Consider the following 19,789-nt stretch of genomic DNA (forward strand, 5'->3'; position numbering starts at 1 on the left):
TAGACGACTTGGTCAAGTTGCGAAAAAACGAAGGCGATTTTAAGTGTCAGGTATGTCTTAGGCCAGACAAAAATATGGAGTATGCGGATACCCCGAGTAGAAATCCATTGTCGGGTGCTGTGTATGAGATTGAGTGTGAGGACGGGCTGATTGCATGGTTGAGAAGCGCACGGAACAAGGGCATTGAAGTCCGTAAGATTTTAGATGCCGCAACGTGCAGTCAGGCCGATGGGTATGTAATCAAAAGATTAATCGACGAAGAGTGGTGTATGAATTTCGAAAAACAGCGTCGTGAGTTACGCGAGGACGCCAAAAGAGATCGCTGCGACGCAAGAAGAAAACAGAAGGAATTTCAACAAAAGACGAAAGAGTGCGAAGCAGAACCTAAGGGGAGATTTAGTAGCCATTAAGAGAACCCAATTTGGTCCAGATTTAAAATTCGGAGGAAAATTTTTAGGTCCGTACCGGGTATCGCGAACAATGCGGAATGACCGATACACGGTGGAGAAAGTAGGGGAGCATGAGGGGCCTACGCACACGTCGACGACCGCCGACTTCATGAAGCCTTGGGTCCTCAACGCCGAAGGCGACGCATCCGACGATTGCGAAATTGAAGACCACATCTGAGGGCAGATGTTAATGCAGGATGGCCGAATGTAGTATCGTGGATAAAAGGCCTAAGATATCGGCCGAACCGTAAACAAAGTCGCGAGAGCCGCGGCATCGTCGGGTACATCGATGTGTCGTCGGTCCTTTCAAGTGGATAGTTTCGTGGAAAGGGCTTGCGTGACCGTGGCCACGGGCGATACGGGACACGTGTCCGATAGGACGGGAAAAGACAAAGAGACGCTAAAGGCAGTGTTAGTTGAGAAGCCGGAGAGAATGGATGCAAAAGGCGTGCAGTGTCAGTTGAGAAGCGAGAGCGAGCGAGTGTAGAAGTTGGAGAGTATGAGAAAGTATGAGAATAAGACGTACGACAGCATTGTAATCATTTCGTTGCTTCGAATATTATTTATTAAATCAAAACATCATTACTTGTCCTTTCCTCTAAAGACCCTTTTAGATACTGTTACTATATATATATATTAATATATATATATTAGATACATATATATATATATTAATTTATTTATTTGTACAAAAATAATAATAACAATAACAACACAACACTAATATAACAGATACAATGAAAAATATGTCTAATAGCAGTTAGTAACGTAATAAAGTATGACTGATTTATCACGTATCGATCATGTAATTGTAATTGACCTGCGTTGTAACTGTGGTAACTGAAAGTTAACCGTCTGGGTAAAATCCGATCGGTTTACGAAGGAATCGAGTCGTGGAACGCCAGAAGAAAGGAAACAGGAGAGAAAAAAGAGTTGGACCCAGTTACCATAGAAGTAACGTGATCGTATTGTTTCTTTTTTTGGAAACGACTTAACAAAGACTGCATGAGACCCTGCCTCATAGTTCCTCGCGGTACTTTAATCTGTCGTGCCTCTGTCAACGAATTCTCGAAAGCCAGTGTATAGTTTTTCGAGCAAAACGATCAAAGAGGCACGTGGCTCAAAATAGTCGTAGCTATTTTGCGCTGCGTATTTTCCCGGATGAATTCTCGAACAAAGATCGAAATCGTTCGAACGAAACCGCTCGCTCGCGAAATCTATGGATACGAGCTTCGATACTTGCAACGACACGAATGGCACTGCTGCCGTATGAATATCGCGAAAGTGCCATCCTCACGAACGAATTCCTCGGTATTTTCGTCGACCGTCTCTAATATCCGTCTCTTCTGTCTTTCGAATTTTTCAGAGTCGCGTTCTATGGGCTACCTGAACTGCCAGAAAGTCACCTATCCGTGCAAGAACTGTGGCAAGGTATACAATTACTACTCCAGCCTGGCGAGGCATTTGAAGCACGAATGTGGCGTGGAACCCAAGTTCCACTGTCCCCTCTGTCCTTACAGAACGAAGCACAAGTCCAGCCTGAACACCCACTTGAATGGCAGGCATATGAAACTTTTGAGCGAATTCTACGCGATGCCGAATGGGAATAAGCTGTCATCCTCCATGGACGCTGGAAACTAATCTACTTCGTCGACGACTATTTTACTTCCTACTCGAGACACGTCGATCGACATCTCTTCAAGACTACATCGATGACGGTCGATCTTTTTTCGGTCTGCGTGATAGTCCCCTTTCCCCTCAAAACTCGTGTCTTTTAATTTCGCTGGTGAAGTGCAGTGATTAGACAGAGAACGAGTTTTGCGTTAATTACCGGGCTATGTGTAACGAGGATCGAGAAACCTCGCGCGACCTTAAACGCGATTAGCGGCGAAACTTTTTTACTTTTCATAGTAGCTCTATTTTCGCGAAATTTCATACCGTGTAGCGGTATGCGCACTGTTACGTATTTACAGTGTGTCGTTACTCGTAAGAATTTGTTCGTCGAGCGATTACGAAAAAGAAAAAAAGACGGTCGATTGAGTAGATCGCGTGCTCTTTGTACGTCCATTTCTACAATGTACAGACGTATTCGTGCATCGGTGTAACGCGACGGACGACATAATTTGATAAAATGTACGTGTACCTTTGAAACGCTACGGTTTATTCGCAACTTGCGTTTGTGGATTTTGTACAAATCGCGGAGAAAGTTAGCTGAGACGTTGATCGCCACGCGCAATGCAAAAATCTATATCGGTTTGTAAACGAAATTAGAGAAGGACAAGTAGGTTAACGGGCGGTAGTAAATTTCCTGTTGAGAAACGAACGATCGCTTACGTTCAATTCACTTACGCTTACTGTACATATACGCGATCGACAATAAACGAACGAAATAAAGAAAATTCCACCGGTGTTATAGCTATGTACATTGCGTTCACGTTCTTTGAAAGTTCAGTAACCCAATTAGACTGGAATTAGATATCGATTGTACCACTTACGCGCTCTACGTGCATACATAAATATTTCTTACCAATAAAAGAGAAAACTTTGAAATTCGGGTATTTCTTCGAAATTTGTTATCTTTCACCAAAGTCGATGTTCATCGTTAAAACAGGATGTTCCGTTCTTCGGTAAGGTGACGACGTTTCGTTCTTCCCGTTCTCATCGATCGACATACCCTCGAATCTGAATCGAAGGCATCTTTCCATTGAAATTTCCATCAAATTTACGAATCGCACGAAATTCCGGCACGAGGTAACTCGACTTAACAGATACCAAGTTTCTCTCGGCGAATCTTTGAATTCGTTTCCCTTCTGCCCTCTCTTTTCTTCCTTTTTAACTTTGCAAAATTTCTCAGCTCTTTTTCCCCCCTTTTCTCTTCCTTTTTCGCCCATTTGCTCCGTATCTCGGTTACCCAATACACGCACGATGCTCCTTTAATCTGACGATCGACGATTGCAGAGTGCAGTTTCGACCGTGTGAGAGGTTTCGCGTCGCGGAAAGGCGAGCGAAACGAAAAGCGACGGCGAATCGGACGAGAAACCGTCAGGTTTAAAGATCCTCGAGACGTCGCTTCATGACCGAGCGTGGAAACCTGTGAAAATCAGAAGATACGAATGCCTATACCGACAACGTCGCAGCAAGTATAGGAGCAGTATATCGAAGCATGTGATGCGTATTCGTCCGAGTCTCGTCTACTCGTGATCGAACGATGCGATGGTCGCGTTAGAAAAGACCTAGAAAAGTGTAACCCATACAAATACAAATATCAAGTTTACCGTACAAATATCGGCTCCGACAATAGCGATCGTTGTATCATTCATCGCCACGGTCGTAGGTGAAATGTAATTTGAATTTTTCGAAAATATACTTCGCCTGACATACTTAACCTGATGGCTATTCGCAGTTGTTATGGATCGATTCGGGGATGCATCGTCGCAACGTTGCTCGATGCTCGCCGCTCGACACTCGAAAAATCGACTTCGAGGCTGTCGACGTGGCAGCACGTTCTCGTCCTCTTTTTTTTTCTTTTTTTTTTTGTCAAGGATCTGCGATCCAAAACTACGACGATTCGTCCAATCGTGCTCGATACCATCTGCATGTAACGAAAACGTATCCCGTTTGTCTCACATTTCGGACAAATTACAACGTTTAATTCTTTTCCTTAGCTCCTAGTCTCCTTTTCGTTTTGCTCGTAAGTACGGCTAGTGCGTACGCTTAGAGGCATATGTTACGTACGTACGTCATACTCACGTTGATCGATGAAAGGACGTTCGTTCCCTTCACGCAAATAATCCGTTCAACGACGATCGAAGGAACGACGATCGCGATCTGTAACTTGGAATTTTAACCGAATGATTTCTTCCTGGTTGCAGATTATGCGAAAATGAGGTTCTACGTGAGTCGATTGCCCAAGGATCGAAGGAGGTCGCGCGGACAAGGGCGATTCGCCTGTGACAATTGCGATCGCCGTTATCACCAAATGAAGAACTTGCGGAGACACGTGATAAACGAATGCGGTAAACAACCAATGCATCAATGCACCTTCTGTCCCTATCGAGCTACCTACAGGTCGTATCTACAGGTGCACATGATGAAGCACGCCAGGTCTGGGTTTACGCCGCGAACAGCGAATATCAGGCAGCAGAGAAATTCCTGAACAACAACTAGCAACGATTTCGCGATTACCCGTCGATCAATTAAACGTACGAATCGAACATCGCGTAAACAGCGCTGGATGTGATAGTCTCGTTAGAAACGAAAAAGCTGACGTATCTGTTCTCTCTTATATACACGCAGACACACGAGACAAGCAACCACGCACGCACACAAATACAAACATATATGTGTATAATACATTCGATAATGTTCGAAAGCGATCGGTCCGTTCTCGATTCATATGTTTCTCGATGTTGAGCGTGAATTAATAAAACGAGGTGAAAAGAGGAAAGAATGAATAAACGGAGAACGAGGAACAAACGACGTGGATACGAATTTTCACGCTACCGAACGTTGCAAGGTTTTCCGTTTAGTCGGACCAGCTTTGCGTGACTTTGGCCGTCGACCGTCGAGAGAAAAAGTGGCACGAATCAAATAAAAATCTGTCACGTTCTATACCAAAACGATTGTTGTCTGTGTTTGGTGCGTTAATCATCCCCTCCGAGAGACGTTATCTCCTATTCATGTTCCTTGTTTTCTTGTTTGTCGGATCGTTCGAGCAACGAGCCGTTTCAGATCGTCCGACGACTTAAGTTGGCCAACTGTTTCGCTCGGGAATCATCGATTTCGACTAATCGATGAAATTTCGTGTCTGTTTCAGTGGAGTCCCAGTATCCTGCGATTTCGGTATTCAAGCATACCTGTGCCACCTGCGGCAAAACGTACAAGCATAAGCATCATCTGAAGAGGCATCACGATTTCGAATGCGGCATCGATCCAAAGTTCAAATGCGCTTTCTGTCCACATAGAACGCGATACAAGGATAGCCTGATGAAGCATATACTGGCCAGACATCAGCATTTTCTCGATCAAAATCCTCGCTATAGATTGCAACAGGTGGACGCCCTTGCCGATGTCGAGGGTAACGTGCACATTCAGGGAACCATGTTCGCCTCCTATCACGAGTTTCCACAAAATTTATAAGATCGTTTGTGTAGCGCGTGGCCAAATTTTCCTTTGCGTTCAACCGTATTTTAAATACGTGTGGAATTTATCGTTTATTTGCATCATTGTAGACACGTCATTGCACGATATCCTGTAAATAAAGATCCTCTGTATTTTACATTTGCAGAAGTTTCTGTCTTTTGAACGGAGCAACATATACTGCGACATGTACTACGAAATTGTATTTGCCGATCTGAGATCTCAGATCGATAACGATAAAACGTGTGTGGATCTACGATCGCACGCCGCTCTCCGCTTATGCGTATCGACGAGAATGCTAAAAGTCTTTTATTTCGTTTGTTCGTTTCCAGACACACAGAAATACAGCTCCTCCAATTGGACGGTACTGGCGTTGCCGACATTGACACCGGTTAATACCGCCCTGTACACCAGGCACCTGCGGTCCATGACATTTAAGGGCGACCAAGACAAGATGCGCCGATATGGCCCGAGGAAATACCTGTGCACCGATTGCAATCGAAAGTTTGCGTTGATGGCCTCGTTGAAACGTCACAGAACCTTTGAGTGTAACAAACGAACGGCAATGAGCGAAAAGAACGTTAGGGAGAAATTGAACGAACAAGAGAGAAGAAGGAAGAAAAAGCACACTTGCTCCAACTGTAATCGTAGCTACAAGTTGTTCACGTCGCTCTGGAGGCATCAAAACTACGAGTGCGGTGTCGAACCCAAGTTTAGTTGTCCCATTTGCAAGAGTAGATTTTCTCAAAAGGCCAACCTCGAACGACACGTTAGAACAAAGCATTGAACGTCGTCGTCGAACCTCGTTTCTTTTTCTTTTGTCGATAGATGAACGCTCGTACCAAAAACTGCACTTTTCAAATAGGTGATCACCTATCAAAGAAATATAGCGAAAAGCGTATCGCGAATATCGCGAACGCTTGGTATCCATCAGTTTTCTTATTTAACATTAAAATTACAAATTCAAATTCGCGATATGAGAAACGTAACAATTGCGATTAATTCCGCAAGTTCACCTGCGCCGTTGAATCGCCTGTTTTCCGATTAGAGCCTGTATAAGTAAAATGTACTAGAAGCATACACGATCCTCTCACAAGAACCGATTAAGCCGTAGTTTCGTTAGAAGGTGTGCAACGCGTCCAAAGATGAAGTGTAACTATACGAATGGAATAAACGTGTACGATTTCTGAGTCGATGCGTTCCCCTACATTCAACGAAAACCAGTTTCTTTTATTAATGTTTATCGAACTGCTGCTGTCCAATCGACCTTTCTCGATCGGTGTACATTGATTTTTCCTTACGATAACACAACAGCCTTTCTTCGAAGGGAGTTTCTAAATGTGACAGTGAAATCATTCTTCTGTTTTGGTGTCCAATCCACGTAAATCGTGTACTCCACTAAATATCGATCATTTCTCTCTAATAGGATCTCCCGTTTATTTCTAGGATTCAGACGGAGACTCATGTTCCAGAGTAACGTCACACGTACGAGAACCGTAAACGAGGCAGAGGCGCCTGTCAAGTGTCCACGATGCGGAAGAACTTATAAGATGAAGAGAAATTTAACCACACACATGAAATTCGAATGCGGCGGACAGAGAAACTTCACGTGTCACGTTTGTCCGGCGAGGTACACGCAGAATATCGGGCTGCGTCGACACCTTTTGCAAAGACACAACATCTATCTTCCGCCAAAGTTTTCCGTTCCTAAACGAATATTTGCTCAGTGATAGAAATGGAATCGAATGAAACGGACGCGTCCTTCGAATAGGCGCGAATCGATCGTTGTCGAATAGTATAATTAACGCGATTCTTTGCACCAACAACGTCAATCCTTCGTTTCCAGAGGTTTAGAGGAATATCCGCGGGGGTATATGTACAAAATTATAACGATACGACGAGGTAAACAACCAAAGATAGATATACTGTAAGGTCCTTATTATACGAACGATATTAAAATAAACGTTGCGCACGAGACAGCTTGATTTTCTTTAATCGTCCAAGTAAGAGAGCCGTTTCTGGTGAGATCAGCGACCGAGAGACAGGAGACTGCTAGCTACTTTGTAGAGAAAGAGAGAAAGCACCTTACGTTGACTGTTTTTTTAAAGTTCAAGGACTTCAAAAGCACCCCGATAGATCCTACTTGACGCTATCTTTTCATTATTTTACAGAGACGCAAATCACCGCTTGGGGATCCAGAAACGGATGCTTGAGGAACGTGGAAGCGTTCACCTGTCACCAATGCGGCAGGTCGTATCAAATGAGGCACAATCTGGTGAAACATTTGAGATTCGAATGCGGTGGGCAGAAGCATTTTGCCTGTAACCTATGCCCGGCGAGATACACGCAGAATGGAAAGCTAAGACAACATATGCTAAACGCTCACAACATCTTTGTCCCGCCGCGCAAGACGTGGATGAGATCCGCGTACGGTTAAATGCCGTATATTTCTCAACGTCTTCGTTCGTTACCGTTTCTTTCACAGTAAGATACCTTTTTGATACAAGCAACGCGATTCTTGCCAAGAATCTTCGCTCATGTAACGTTTGTCTGATTAAACGGCGAAAGAAAAACAATAAATCGGTTAAAAACAAGCGAATGATCGCGAGAAGCTTCATCTTTATCTACCATTGCTTCCCACGCATCGTGCACATTCGTCAACGGCATCACTCGTTTACGTGATTCGGCAACCACAGCCACGCCGCATCCTTTCGTTCGGATTCGAAACAAAATTTGTTCGCGCGATCGAATTCATCGGACTTTGTGGGCCATGTAATAAAGTTCGAGCGTTTTCATAAAATTTCGAACGTTTTTTTTTTTCAGGTCTCCACAATTAGGTCATTGTCACTGATACTTCATCGATTGGAAGATATTACTTGCTGATCATCAGTGAAGAACGCAGATCTTCGTTTCACTTCCGGAAGAAGAACTACTTTCAAGCTGCACAAATAAAACAGACGATAAACACGATCCACGAAGATTCACTCGAAGACGCGTTTCGCGCTCTCCTAACGTTTTCAGTGGCTCTCTCCATGTAGAATTAAATAAACGATTATCCACCAGTCGTGTTCGTTTGGTCGTTGATTCATTTGACACGTAGCAAAAGTGAAAACCGTAATCGTAACTATTCGTTTGGACTTAAACGGACGCGCGCCCCAACTAAAAAACCGTATTACAATAACTGTTTCCCGGTTTCTGTGTAGTTCACATTTCACGGACACAACGCGCCGACGAAAATTAATGCCAGTTTTACGATACAGATTTCACTTGGTCTTCGAAGAACAGATGTAAACGATCGAATCGCGGTCGGGAAACTTTTTCCTCCCTCTTTCTCTCCGTCTGTCTATCTTTTGACAGAGACTGGCAATTAATTTGGACGTTTCGTTGTAGTAATCGACGAACAAATGCTCCGCTTCTATCGATGGCTGGGAATTCATTCGAAGACGGAGCACTCGTGACACGTTTACTGGTCGATTAGAAACTTCCATCCATGTCAGAAAATCAGATAGCTTCTCGATATACCAATTGTCCGGTTGCCCGTCTGTTCGATGAAACTTTCTGACAGTAGTATTTTTCTTTGCATTTGACAGATTTCGTGAGGTCTCCGTTCATCTGTCAGCAATGCGGTCGAGCATACACGATGCTGTGCAACTTGAGGAGGCACATGAAATGGGAATGCGGAGGAAAACGGCAGTTTCCCTGTTACTACTGCAGCTACAGTTTCACTCAGAAGACGAGCCTGCAACGACACGTGACCGCGATTCATAAGATCGACGTTGTGAAGGAGGCGAAACCTAAAAATTACATTATTCAAACCCTCGAACAGAGCACGTCGAAATTCAATCGCTAAATTGTACTTGCACGCTATCATGCAGTTCACTTTCAATATCGCGAACCGCTAAATATTCGCGACGCAACAATCTGTACATGCTATAATACTAAAGATTCGTTGTTTTCTGTTGTAGAGCAGCTACAACATCCGATTCTAGTTTTAAATGGCAGTCGACGTTACAATTTACGAGAGTGCCGTTCAAATCACTTAGAAAATTCTCATCTCTCCCTTTCCATAGCAACAATCCCGCGTATCCGCAAGATCCCCACCTCCATTCGAATCCTTCGGGACGTAGGTTGCTCCTTGTGTTTGCCTTTGCCCACGTTCCAACTCAGCTCGTCCGTTTCCTTCCGTATCCTTTTGCTATAACTGCTAGAATTTTTTCGTGACAGCAGCATCAACGAGCAGAGAGTGAGAAAGATTGTCCTTGGGAGGATCGATGGATCGATGGATCGATGAATCGATTCTCCCAAGTTAGCAATGAAACTCTGGTCCCCATTGGTGCTACGTTGATTGTTCCGATATTTCTGTTTCGCGATTAACACAACTTTACTCTTTATGTTCCTCTAGGTCTTGCGAAGCTAATCCATCCGTCGATTGTTCGCGTTCAAGCATTCGGTTTCAGTCAGTCAGACAAAGGAAGAAAGAGAGAGAGAGAGAGAGAGAGAGAGAAAGAGTGAGAGAGTGAGAGAATAAGCGAGTGAATTTGTTCATCGATAGCAAAGTCATCCTGCATTCGGAAGAAACCTTAATCCGTCAGCGAAGAAACCGTATTCACGTCAAGAAGATCGCATTACCGTGAATCTGGCTCAAGAAGATTGGCTCAAAGACCTACCTGGTGACGTTACATCATCGAAGAGACAACCATGACAAGTGGCCACCAAACTGCATCCTCGAATTCGAAGATATTGCGCTAAGAATTATCGAAACACGCATAAACGCCTGCAAATTGCACCGTGTTTGATGGTTCGAGTCTCTTAACAGATTTTGGCTGAACGCATTTAACGTAGTCGGTGTTGTTTGTTTTTAATGGTATATTATCAAAGTCCGTTTTAACTTGTCTCTTAGAACGTCGATAATAGTTTGATGTGACATCAAGTGTCTAACAGAGATAATAAATATAATAATACAATGTTCCGACAATTTTCAAGCATTTTCCGTAACGACCGCTCGTCTCCCACTCGAAGATTGGACGTGTAAACCGCACGTACACGCACACGATGATTTAAAAAGAAAAAGTTCCCGTTTGCAAATTTAGCGTTCGCCTTCTAAGTTTGTAGAATACCCTCGAGTTTATATTCTCCGATAATTTGTTCTCTTTATGTAACACGGAAGAAATAGAAATCGATCACAATATGTTCTTGCTCGTCCTAATCGATGCCGACACCTATCGAGGATATTCGTCCTGCGTCTCATTTCGATGTACAAGTATGTATACAATAATTATTACCGATCAATCTCGTCTTGAAGATCTTTAATTGACCGTTCGATCGTTACCGTTTCTCGCCGTTGTTTGAAATGTACGTGCGAAAAGAATAAGCAAAATCGTTACTGGTCTCTTCTTTGTCTCTTCTTCCCTTCTCGTAGTTGCAGTGAAAGTGGGAATGAGAGCGCGAGTGAAAGCAAGAGCGAGGGTGGAAATGAGAATAAGAAAGTCAAGGAAGAAACGCCATTCCCTAATTAATTTTCTTTTATTTTCCATAACACCTTTCATATCTGTAATTTTTGTATTCGGGACACGTATCTCTCTAATCGCGAAGAATGCTTAAACTTGTTTTCTTTCGGTAGATTATTCTCTCACTGTCGAATACTCTTCGGTTCGATAAACTTTCTTCTCTCCTTCAAATTTTCACGTTTCCTCTCGCCTTAACGTGTGAAATTTATTTGTTTTTTTTTTGTCAGAAGTACTGGATGACGAAATGTACCTAAAGTGTCCGGCGCCGATCAATGTCCACAACGATGCCGATCCATTAAGCCTGAATTCGAAGGATATCTTCGAGGAGATTGGATACCGGGCTTCTCAACATTGGGTACCAGAAACGGACAAACCTTACATATGCTCGAACTGCGGCAAAGGATACACTCACATATTCACCCTTAATCGTCATCGTAGGACAGTTTGCGGTAAAAGAAGGAATAACGGGGGCAAATGGAAGTGCGCGCGTTGCAAAAGATCCTACGCTACCAAAGGGAATCTCGATCGTCACATCCAATACGCGTGCGGTGTCAAAAGGAAATTTTGCTGTTTCGTTTGCCACAGCATGTTCACACAACGTTGCAGTCTGATCAGACATTTAAAAACCTTCCACGACAGTAACAACGATGATTAATTTCCCTAAGAGTATCAACCGATGAACATGTGCCGTGCGGAAGCAAAAAAAGTCCGAAGATTCGGGAGTATGAAGACACCCGTTTCGGAAACAAACATTAAATTATCGATTACGTTTAGGAGTATCAAATAGTCAGTAGATCATCGTTTTTCTGACAGAATATTTTGCCAACTGATTTTTTCAGACCGATGATCAGGTTTCTGAATGTGATATTTTCACGTCAAGGCAACCCTAAAAAATCGCCTAAGAAAGCATAAAACGTTTCTATCGGAAAGAAACTTTTCTTTTTTTTTTCTTTTTTTTTCTTTTCTTTTTTTTTTTTTTTTGTCCGAGAAGAATGTTCTCTAAGAACTTGCTGGTTTTCAAGATCGCTTACGAATTACGATTTTTCATTGTGTTACGTAATTTACTCTATAAAGTAGAATTTAAGTGAAAACAACATGTAGTCGTTGCTGTGATTTCAGTATTTGAAATTGTTTTGTGCACGTACATAAAAGAAAGAGAGAAACTCAGAAAATCTATGTAGAAACTGTTCAACACGTCGCATGTCCGTTGTTTATGAATATAAGTATCCTTTCACGGCTTAAGTAGTACATATCCTTTTGATAAACTCTCGGCTATTAAACAAAAAAATATATATATATACATGTATAATATATAAATGAGACGCAAAAAAAGATTTTTTCTAAAGGTTTGAGATCATAAGCACGCTATCATCACGATGTTCGCGATGGTTATGTACCTTTTCTTTGACAAATGTTTTATAGTTAGATCAATGATGTATTAAGGTACAAAACAGTGATACGCTTCGTTGTAATTTGGAAATGTTTTACGGGTACGAAAGCACAACTTGACACGAACATGATGTCTTCTCGTTATTGATTTTCTTATAGTTATCAGTGTGTCATATGTAGTCTCGTTCAAAAGATTATCGAACTACTGGTTCTGTATCCGTACATTTGAGCTAGGGGAACGCCATGTATTCATTCGACGTACTTTGGTTCGTCAAGTGATACACGGGCGAATATTATGTATCTTTCTAAAGTGTAACTTTGGATTAGATACACTTTGATGGTGTTGAATTATTTTATTCCTTTTTACTATGGTCATTACTTTTATTATTATTATTACTATTATTATTGTTGTTATTATTATTATTATTATTATCACTATTACTTCTCGTACTATTGCTATGACTACTGGTACTATTACTACGAATATTGCTTACAATACGATTATTATTATTATTATTATTATTATATTATCATATTATTACGTTAATATTAAATTTTTAAGACTGTGCTTCGAAAAAAGTTAAGGTATATATTCGAAATATATACTGAGGGAATTTTATATAGTAGAATTGGAAGTTGAAACAGGAAATGGCGGTTTATACTAGGTTGTATCGTAATTGTCAAATTGTGTTAAATTAAAAAAACTAAAAACTGTTAATTATTTTCGTTAACTCGTGTTTGGTAGTGATTGGGCTGTGAGAATTGTTTGTCCTACGTTTGCTATTATTTTTCTCAGTAATGACGTTAAAGACGAGTAACAGTAAATGGTAAAACGCTCATGTATCTAAAGCGATGTATATCCAATGAGGTCCAAGTCTGCATCGACTTTTACTTTATCTGGGCACCATGATATCGACAAACACGATTTGAAAAAGAAAAATTTGTTGTTGTATAAGGCGTTGCATGAGAATAATAAATATACACGGTTTACGTATCTCGTATGACGCTTTCCTTTCACACTGGCGCATCAAAGTGTAACGCTCCTTTACGGGAAATTCGGAACACCTGCTTCTAAACGTCTTTTCCTGTCATCGAACAGTACAAAGAAAGGGAAAAGGAAGGAAATAAGAAAGGAACTATGTGAAATCATTGCCGGGTACTTTTTCATTCGCGTCTTTCTTCATTCTACTTATTTACAATATACAATTTGAAAATCCGCATCTGTGTCGCCCCTGACATCGAGAGATGTCGATGTCGCGTACCTTCCGACGACCCTCGTCTACTTTTTCTTTTCCTTTCTTTCTTTTCAAGCGAAAGGTCACTTCACTGATGCAACTTTCCGATGCTGTTTCAGCCAAAGGTCCGTTTTTTTGCGATCAGCTGCCACTCGATATTTGGAAACGTTGCAAGGACGAACTTCTCTGTTTGAAGTGTGCAAAGAAGTACAGCGACTGGAGGAGTTTGCGGAAACACATGAATTTTTTCTGCCAAATGGAACCACTTTATCCTTGCCCTTATTGCACGCACAGAGCTAGAATACCCACTCTACTCAAGTACCATGTGCTGCGCGAACACACAGCTTGCGCGTCAATGCAGGAGATCTATTAGCGTTTCACGATGTCCATGCTACTTTTTGTTATGAATTCGAGATCGGTGTGTATCTCCTTTGTGAAAGAAAATTCAAATGATGTGATTTGAAATCGAACGAATTTTATGAATAAATTGTTGTTGTTGTTGTTGTTGCCGAGGCTGTCATGATCTGTAATAAACGTATCGTTTATGAACATTTTCGTACTTTCACGTAATGGTTAGTACGGACTCGTAAACCGTATCTCGATGTTCTCCCTTAGCGAATGCGATTAGTTATCGTCATGTTCCACTGGTATTCGGCGTCCACCGTTCGCCATCCATTTCCTTTTCTCTGCGACTCGGTAAATTTGAAATCGGTGAGACGCCGTGCATAGATCGAAGCTTACGTGATCGTATCGCATTTTTTTTCAGACGGGCGCGCTCTTATTTCGAAGCGTTGCAACCACTTCGATGTTGATTGGATTTGATGAGAAAACGAAGAAGGGGCATCATTTCTAACCCGAACGCTTTTGGTTTTTAGGGGGTGGCTTGTCGGGCCAACAGTTGGACGACTCGCTGACGCCGGACCAGTCCGGCAAACCTGTCTTTGTCTGTCCGAAATGCGGCAAAGGTTACACCTGGAAGGCAAGCCTTCAGCGTCACTTGAGCACTGGTTGCGGATTACCACCGATGTTCTGCTGCAAATTGTGCGACTACAGAACCAGCAGGAAGGACATACTCTTCAGGCACATGAGACACGTGCATTCGCGACTCCCGGCTTAGCGTAATTTTACCTTTGTTCGTCGTCTTTTCCGTCGCTTCTCCGACCGATCGCGCGCTTCCAGAAGAATTCCGAGGGATCTTCCTTTCGTCAAGGCGAACGTTGAGAATTGAGAAACGTTGGAATTCGAACGACCGTAAGATCATCGAGGTGGAATGACTGCGTCAACAATGGTACATCGATACGAAACTCTTCCCTTTTCACTCTTCTCTTTCAAATATTTAACAAGTATATTATTTTTCAATTATTTAATAAACATGCGCACGTCCAACGATTCTACATTTTAACGTGTTTCTCTCTGCAAGCTTCGCTGCAAGTATCGTTGCAAGATTAAACGAACGTTACAGCGGTCCGCAATCTTCTTCTCTTTCGTAACGTTAGTGCACGTATGCTGAATTCTAGTTATTCCTTGGCCCGTTAAGCGTAAGCTTTACATCACAAGCAGGAATTACGGTGTACGACACTTCGTTGAGAGTTTGAGAGGCGATCGAAGGATGCTCGTGGAGCGTTTTATTCGTTGAACGAGATTTTGATGCGGCGTCGTACGAGTTCGCTCGATCCGAAGAGAACAACGACGTCGTCGAGGCATATTCACGAACTCTGCTTCATCCATGTTCTTTTGCTTTGTTTCAGGCGTTTGGAACGTACAAGGTTACGTGACTGACTACGGCCCCGTCGATGGTCTCCAATTTCCTCCGGAATTCGATAAGTTTAAGATTTCCGCTGCGACACAGTCCCTGTTGAACAGTCACAAGAGGCACATGTGCGGTTTCTGCAAGAAGGTCTTTCCCTTGAAGAACTTGTTGAGGAGGCACGTGCAATTTGGCTGCAAGATGAACCCCAGAAATTCGCAATTCGCTTGTTCCTTCTGCCCGTACAAGAGCACATATAAGGCGAACATGGAAAGACACGTGCGAAATGTTCACGATACCGGCGTGTTAAAGTTTCGTTGCGATCTATGCAACTTTCGTAGCAATTATTCATTCTGCGTGAGAAGGCATATGAAGACTTTCCATCGTACGAGTGACTCGAACGAACCGAAGCAATAGTCGTAGACCGTTCGCGGCTACTTGTTTATTTTTTCCATCGTGGAATTCGAAAGGCCTATCGAAGTCGATTTACCAGCCATAGACTATGTCGTAGCACGAAAGAAAATAAAATTGCTGGCGGTTACGTGATTCGTACGCAAGATGTGCTTTGCATGTACATCGTCGTATAGGTGACTATACACGTATCGTAATATTATTCATAAGCAAAAGTATTTGTAACTATAACGAAAATCAGTATAATCTCACGCTCTCATACGTTACAGAGAGTTTCAGAGAGATTCACAGAGTTTCACAGAGTTTTAGATAGTTTTAGAGAGTTTTAGAGTGATTTTGTAAGAAATCAGTATTACGCCCCAAGCAAACGTTTATCATCGTTTGATTTCTTCGTTTATAGAAATCGGCGAGATTATGCTGTCGCGATCGTTGTCGTATCGTATGAAGAGCGAATAATATGATAAGCGCGCATTATTAATTAACGCGTGCCGTTAAACCTTCGTTTTTTACTTTACAGTTTCCGTTTGTGTTCGCTATTTGTATATGTTGTTCGAGAAGAAGGATTCGAGTTAAACGCGATCGACAAAATTCTCGCGTGAATCGGTTTTTATCGACATTATAAATATTACAACATCGTTTATCGAAATAAGTAAGAAATGTTCTTTGTTAACTCGTCCGTGGACACAATAAACGATTGTATAGGTTTTACCAGCGTACCATAAACATGGTCGTCCCCTTGAACGTATCAGCGTTTGCTGAAAAGCAACTACGTATGTGTATGTACGTATGTACATCGATCGCAACAATGTTTATTTTGTTTCTCGCGTTTCTTTAATAGTGAACTGAAAAAATGTGCGATGAAATTCAAGTATATGGCGAAGGTTATTTTCAGGCTTCTTCGTATGGAATGGAGTCGTATCAACGTAAAGGCGAGAAAGGAAATTTCTCGAATGTCAACGATGCGTTTTATCTGTGTGTTCGATGAGAAATTATTACGTATCATTTCGCGAGGTTCGTGGTTGATCGATCGCATTAACCAATATCTGCTGTTGTTGTTTCAGCGTTATTATGGCCTTACAAGACCATCTTTGCGTTCGAGCCAGAAAACCAACTCGCTCGAAGGAACGATTGGCAACAACAGCAACAACAACAACGACAACAACAACAACAACAACAACAACAACTTCGTCAAGCTGGCAATTCGGATATTCGAGAGAGGAGTTTCGTTTGCGTGGACTGCGGCAAGGCGTACGCGGTTCACAGGTCGCTCTGGAGACACCTAAAATTCGAATGCGTCAATGCCAAGCCGAAATTGGCGTGCGATGCCTGCCCCTATAAAAGTCCTCACAAGTGGTGTATAGAGAATCACAAAAAGAGACATCACAGCAAAGTTTGCAATTGATAGTTTGTTCGTTCGTCTGTCTACGAAGATCGATGCACGAATTGAACGAGATACCCGATGCTTGCTCGTTACGAAGGATATTTTTAAGAAAATTCTTACGCCTCGACCGTACGAATGTAACCAACCCTGATAGTTTATCTCTTCGAGTTATGGATTTTTCGTCCTATTACACGAAATAAATTTTATTCCATGTTAGACGTCGACAACGACGTTCATGCGTGATTACACGTTAAAACCGCTAATGTTTCAAAACAGCCCGAATACCTGCGATAAGCCACTGTGTATCATAATATTTACAAGCATAGTTCTTCTTTTTTTATTTTTTGCACGCGTAAATATTTATGTACAAAAATATTTCCTTACGTAAGAAAGCAACTTGTACGTAATGTTTTTCAATTTTTCTCGACTCTACGGATAGATCGAGCACGAATGTTCGCGATAGAAGCAACGAAACATCTACTCGTCCTGCAACAAGTACTACGTATAACGGTATTTTAATTAAGTCGAACCTTTCGGTGGGTGGTCTCGAGTTTGCACGTGACAACGAGGCGATAACAGGCGGCCTAGGGTGAGATAACAACGATCGAGTAACAATGCGAAAGACGAGGGACAGCGGGTGGATATAAACGATTGGGAAGCAATCGTTGTTTCTGATAATTGGTTGCACATAGTGACTTACGCTTGTCGTTTCGTGATTGATTTATCCGAATTTTGCAATCACGCTTGCATTCGAGCGACGATTACTTGATTTCTATAATAAACCGATTCCGCAGAAATGCGTTCTATGTTGACGATTTCTAACCTCCGGTTTCCTATCTATGCCCACAGATTCATTCTGCCGATCGAATCGAGTCATTCGCGAAGAATAATTTGCGCGACGATCGATGCAACGACGCCCGTTACCGTTACCGTTACCATTACCATTACCGTGACGAATCGCGGATTACCATCTTTCAGATTCGATAGGGGACGCGATTCGATCGAAGAAGCTGGCCCTCTTTCTTTCCTCCGTACGTCTCCGTAACTCGGCTATTACTAACTTGGTCCCTTTGCTTTCAGCCTACCGGAAGATGTACATGGGCGACCAGGTTCTCGGCTATACGTGCACAATGTGCAGCAAGTTCTACAAGATGTGGAGCAACTATTTGAAGCACAAGTGCGAACCACCTCAGTTCAAGTGTCCCTTGTGTCCATTCGCTGCGTTCAAGGCCTTCATTCTACACGCCCATCAGGCCGAACAACACTTCAAGGTCACGTCACCGAACACCTGAACCTTCCGCTTCGAGCGTTTTCCGATCCGCGTCTCCCCGACGCGGTATCCGATTGCCTTAATTCGCGTCGAAGCTTCCTCGTGCCTGCCTGCTCCTCTAGCGGAAACGGTTTTCGAATCGACGACGAAACAACCGGTGTATAGCGGAACGCGCATACTTTGATTCTTACTGTTTGTTCTTGCTTCACATCACCGATTCGTATCAGAGTCACGTCCGTAATTTGCTTTTCGAGTCTTCCGTGCTTTCCACACTTTTCGCGCTTTCCCAACTACCAACCTCGATCTCCACGATTCGTTTTCTTCGGACCTCCCGAACAACGCTACGTATAACCGTCTATAATCATTTCTTCGCGTTGCAAGTTACGATCTACGATTAATTGATCGAAATCGATCGGCGGCAAGAAGTAAATAGCGGACGTGGTTACGATTCGATCAGCGCACGCATTTCGTTTTCAACAAAGAAGAATACGGACTATCTCATCGGAAATGCTAGGAACGTCGGGCAGATGTTTACGTTTGATCCTGATTCAAAGATTGCATGCGTTCGTCGGCCGATCGTAATCGCCGTTCATTTTGTTCTTTCTTCGAAAAATGATGAAAAATGCAGTTTGCGTGGTGTTTCCAGTTGTACGGAAATCGTCCCGTTGATCGACCCGACCTTACGTACTGAACCTTATCGAGAGGATTAAATCTTCTTCTTGTACATCGCTAGTCTCGACTGTGTTCCAAATACGAAAAAACCTTATTTTTCCATCTAATGTTGCTTCGATCGTTATATATAATATTTACATCGTTTGACTCGTTCCTCCAATTCATCTTGTATTTTTTCTCGGAAACGGCATAAGTCACGTTCCGAGGACAACCAAACACACACGCACACATACAGAGTAATTTTCGCCAACTGTTCGTTATGCAAACGCGTGACTGATTTTACACCGCTTAGAATTAAGAAAAATTAAAAATTATATAGTTAAGGATAAAGCATCGGCTCGAACTGCGTTGCTCCGCGTCGAGCACTGGATCGCACGAATGACGCCGTCGTCGCCAACTTGACACCTAATCCCCGCTACTCGTAAATGCATGTATTTTCGTAATACCAAAAATAAAGAAACAGAAGAGTATCGTAAACGATCGGAGAAACTGTATTTTTTAGGCAACCGATGCGACGACGAGAGCTTTTCTCCTTGTATCGACCTTTCTCTTTTCTTTTTTTCTTTCTCTCTCTCTCTCTCTCTCTTTC

General features: G+C 42.5%; 3 protein-coding genes and 1 long non-coding RNA gene across 8 annotated transcripts in view; all 4 read left to right on the forward strand.

Moving 5' to 3' along the window:
* The window catches only part of LOC126919936 (longitudinals lacking protein-like), a 91,618-nt gene extending 84,842 nt beyond the window's left edge, over window positions 1–6,776 (forward strand). For all 3 annotated transcript variants that reach the window (XM_050729677.1, XM_050729675.1, XM_050729674.1), the window contains exons 7-9: window positions 4,322–4,465; window positions 5,266–5,526; window positions 5,921–6,776. In XM_050729677.1, the coding sequence (XP_050585634.1) occupies window positions 4,322–4,465; window positions 5,266–5,526; window positions 5,921–6,375 (860 nt within the window). In that variant the 3' untranslated portion in view covers window positions 6,376–6,776. The remainder of the gene's footprint in view (window positions 1–4,321; window positions 4,466–5,265; window positions 5,527–5,920) is intronic.
* A 258-nt stretch (window positions 6,777–7,034) lies between these two features.
* Window positions 7,035–8,650, forward strand: LOC126919974 (uncharacterized). The gene is made up of 3 exons (XR_007711844.1): window positions 7,035–7,490; window positions 7,760–8,072; window positions 8,412–8,650. It is a non-coding gene; the product is annotated as an uncharacterized LOC126919974 (long non-coding RNA).
* A 799-nt stretch (window positions 8,651–9,449) lies between these two features.
* Window positions 9,450–15,007, forward strand: LOC126919964 (zinc finger protein 525-like). 2 transcript variants are annotated; one of them, XM_050729753.1, is made up of 3 exons: window positions 9,450–10,848; window positions 11,323–11,544; window positions 14,595–15,007. In XM_050729753.1, exons 1-3 carry the CDS (start codon window positions 10,776–10,778, stop codon window positions 14,834–14,836), a joined length of 537 nt encoding a protein of 178 aa, XP_050585710.1. In that variant the 5' UTR covers window positions 9,450–10,775; the 3' UTR covers window positions 14,837–15,007. The 2 variants fall into 2 exon arrangements, with proteins under 2 accessions (XP_050585710.1, XP_050585711.1); XM_050729754.1 differs by having other exon boundaries at window positions 11,326–11,544.
* Window positions 15,008–15,897: 890 nt separating this feature from the next.
* On the forward strand, window positions 15,898–19,677 carry LOC126919966 (formin-homology and zinc finger domains protein 1-like). Of its 2 annotated transcripts, XR_007711843.1 has the most exons (4): window positions 15,898–16,657; window positions 16,770–16,849; window positions 16,939–17,847; window positions 18,339–19,677. XR_007711843.1 is itself a non-coding variant. In XM_050729756.1 (3 exons), exons 1-3 carry the CDS (start codon window positions 16,602–16,604, stop codon window positions 17,277–17,279), a joined length of 477 nt encoding a protein of 158 aa, XP_050585713.1. In that variant the 5' UTR covers window positions 15,898–16,601; the 3' UTR covers window positions 17,280–18,055. The 2 variants fall into 2 exon arrangements, 1 of the variants encoding a protein (XP_050585713.1); XM_050729756.1 differs by lacking the exon at window positions 18,339–19,677 and having other exon boundaries at window positions 16,939–18,055.
* The last annotated feature ends 112 nt before the right edge of the window (window positions 19,678–19,789 follow it).

This window comes from Bombus affinis, chromosome 9 (assembly GCF_024516045.1).
Source record: "Bombus affinis isolate iyBomAffi1 chromosome 9, iyBomAffi1.2, whole genome shotgun sequence".
Lineage (NCBI taxonomy): Eukaryota > Metazoa > Arthropoda > Insecta > Hymenoptera > Apidae > Bombus > Bombus affinis.

What these genes read in the sequence shown, in the direction of transcription:
- LOC126919964 (XM_050729753.1), top strand. Translation starts at nt 10,776, where the DNA reads ATGTTCTTGCTCGTCCTAATCGATGCCGACACCTATCGAGGATATTCG. An exon ending in CGTCTCATTTCGATGTACAA is followed by an intron (nt 10,849 to 11,322) that starts GTATGTATACAA and finishes TTTTTTTGTCAG; the next exon opens with AAGTACTGGATGACGAAATG. An exon ending in TCATCGTAGGACAGTTTGCG is followed by an intron (nt 11,545 to 14,594) that starts GTAAAAGAAGGA and finishes TTTGGTTTTTAG; the next exon opens with GGGGTGGCTTGTCGGGCCAA.
- LOC126919966 (XM_050729756.1), top strand. Translation starts at nt 16,602, where the DNA reads ATGGTCGTCCCCTTGAACGTATCAGCGTTTGCTGAAAAGCAACTACGT. An exon ending in AAGCAACTACGTATGTGTAT is followed by an intron (nt 16,658 to 16,769) that starts GTACGTATGTAC and finishes GGTTATTTTCAG; the next exon opens with GCTTCTTCGTATGGAATGGA. An exon ending in GTCAACGATGCGTTTTATCT is followed by an intron (nt 16,850 to 16,938) that starts GTGTGTTCGATG and finishes TTGTTGTTTCAG; the next exon opens with CGTTATTATGGCCTTACAAG.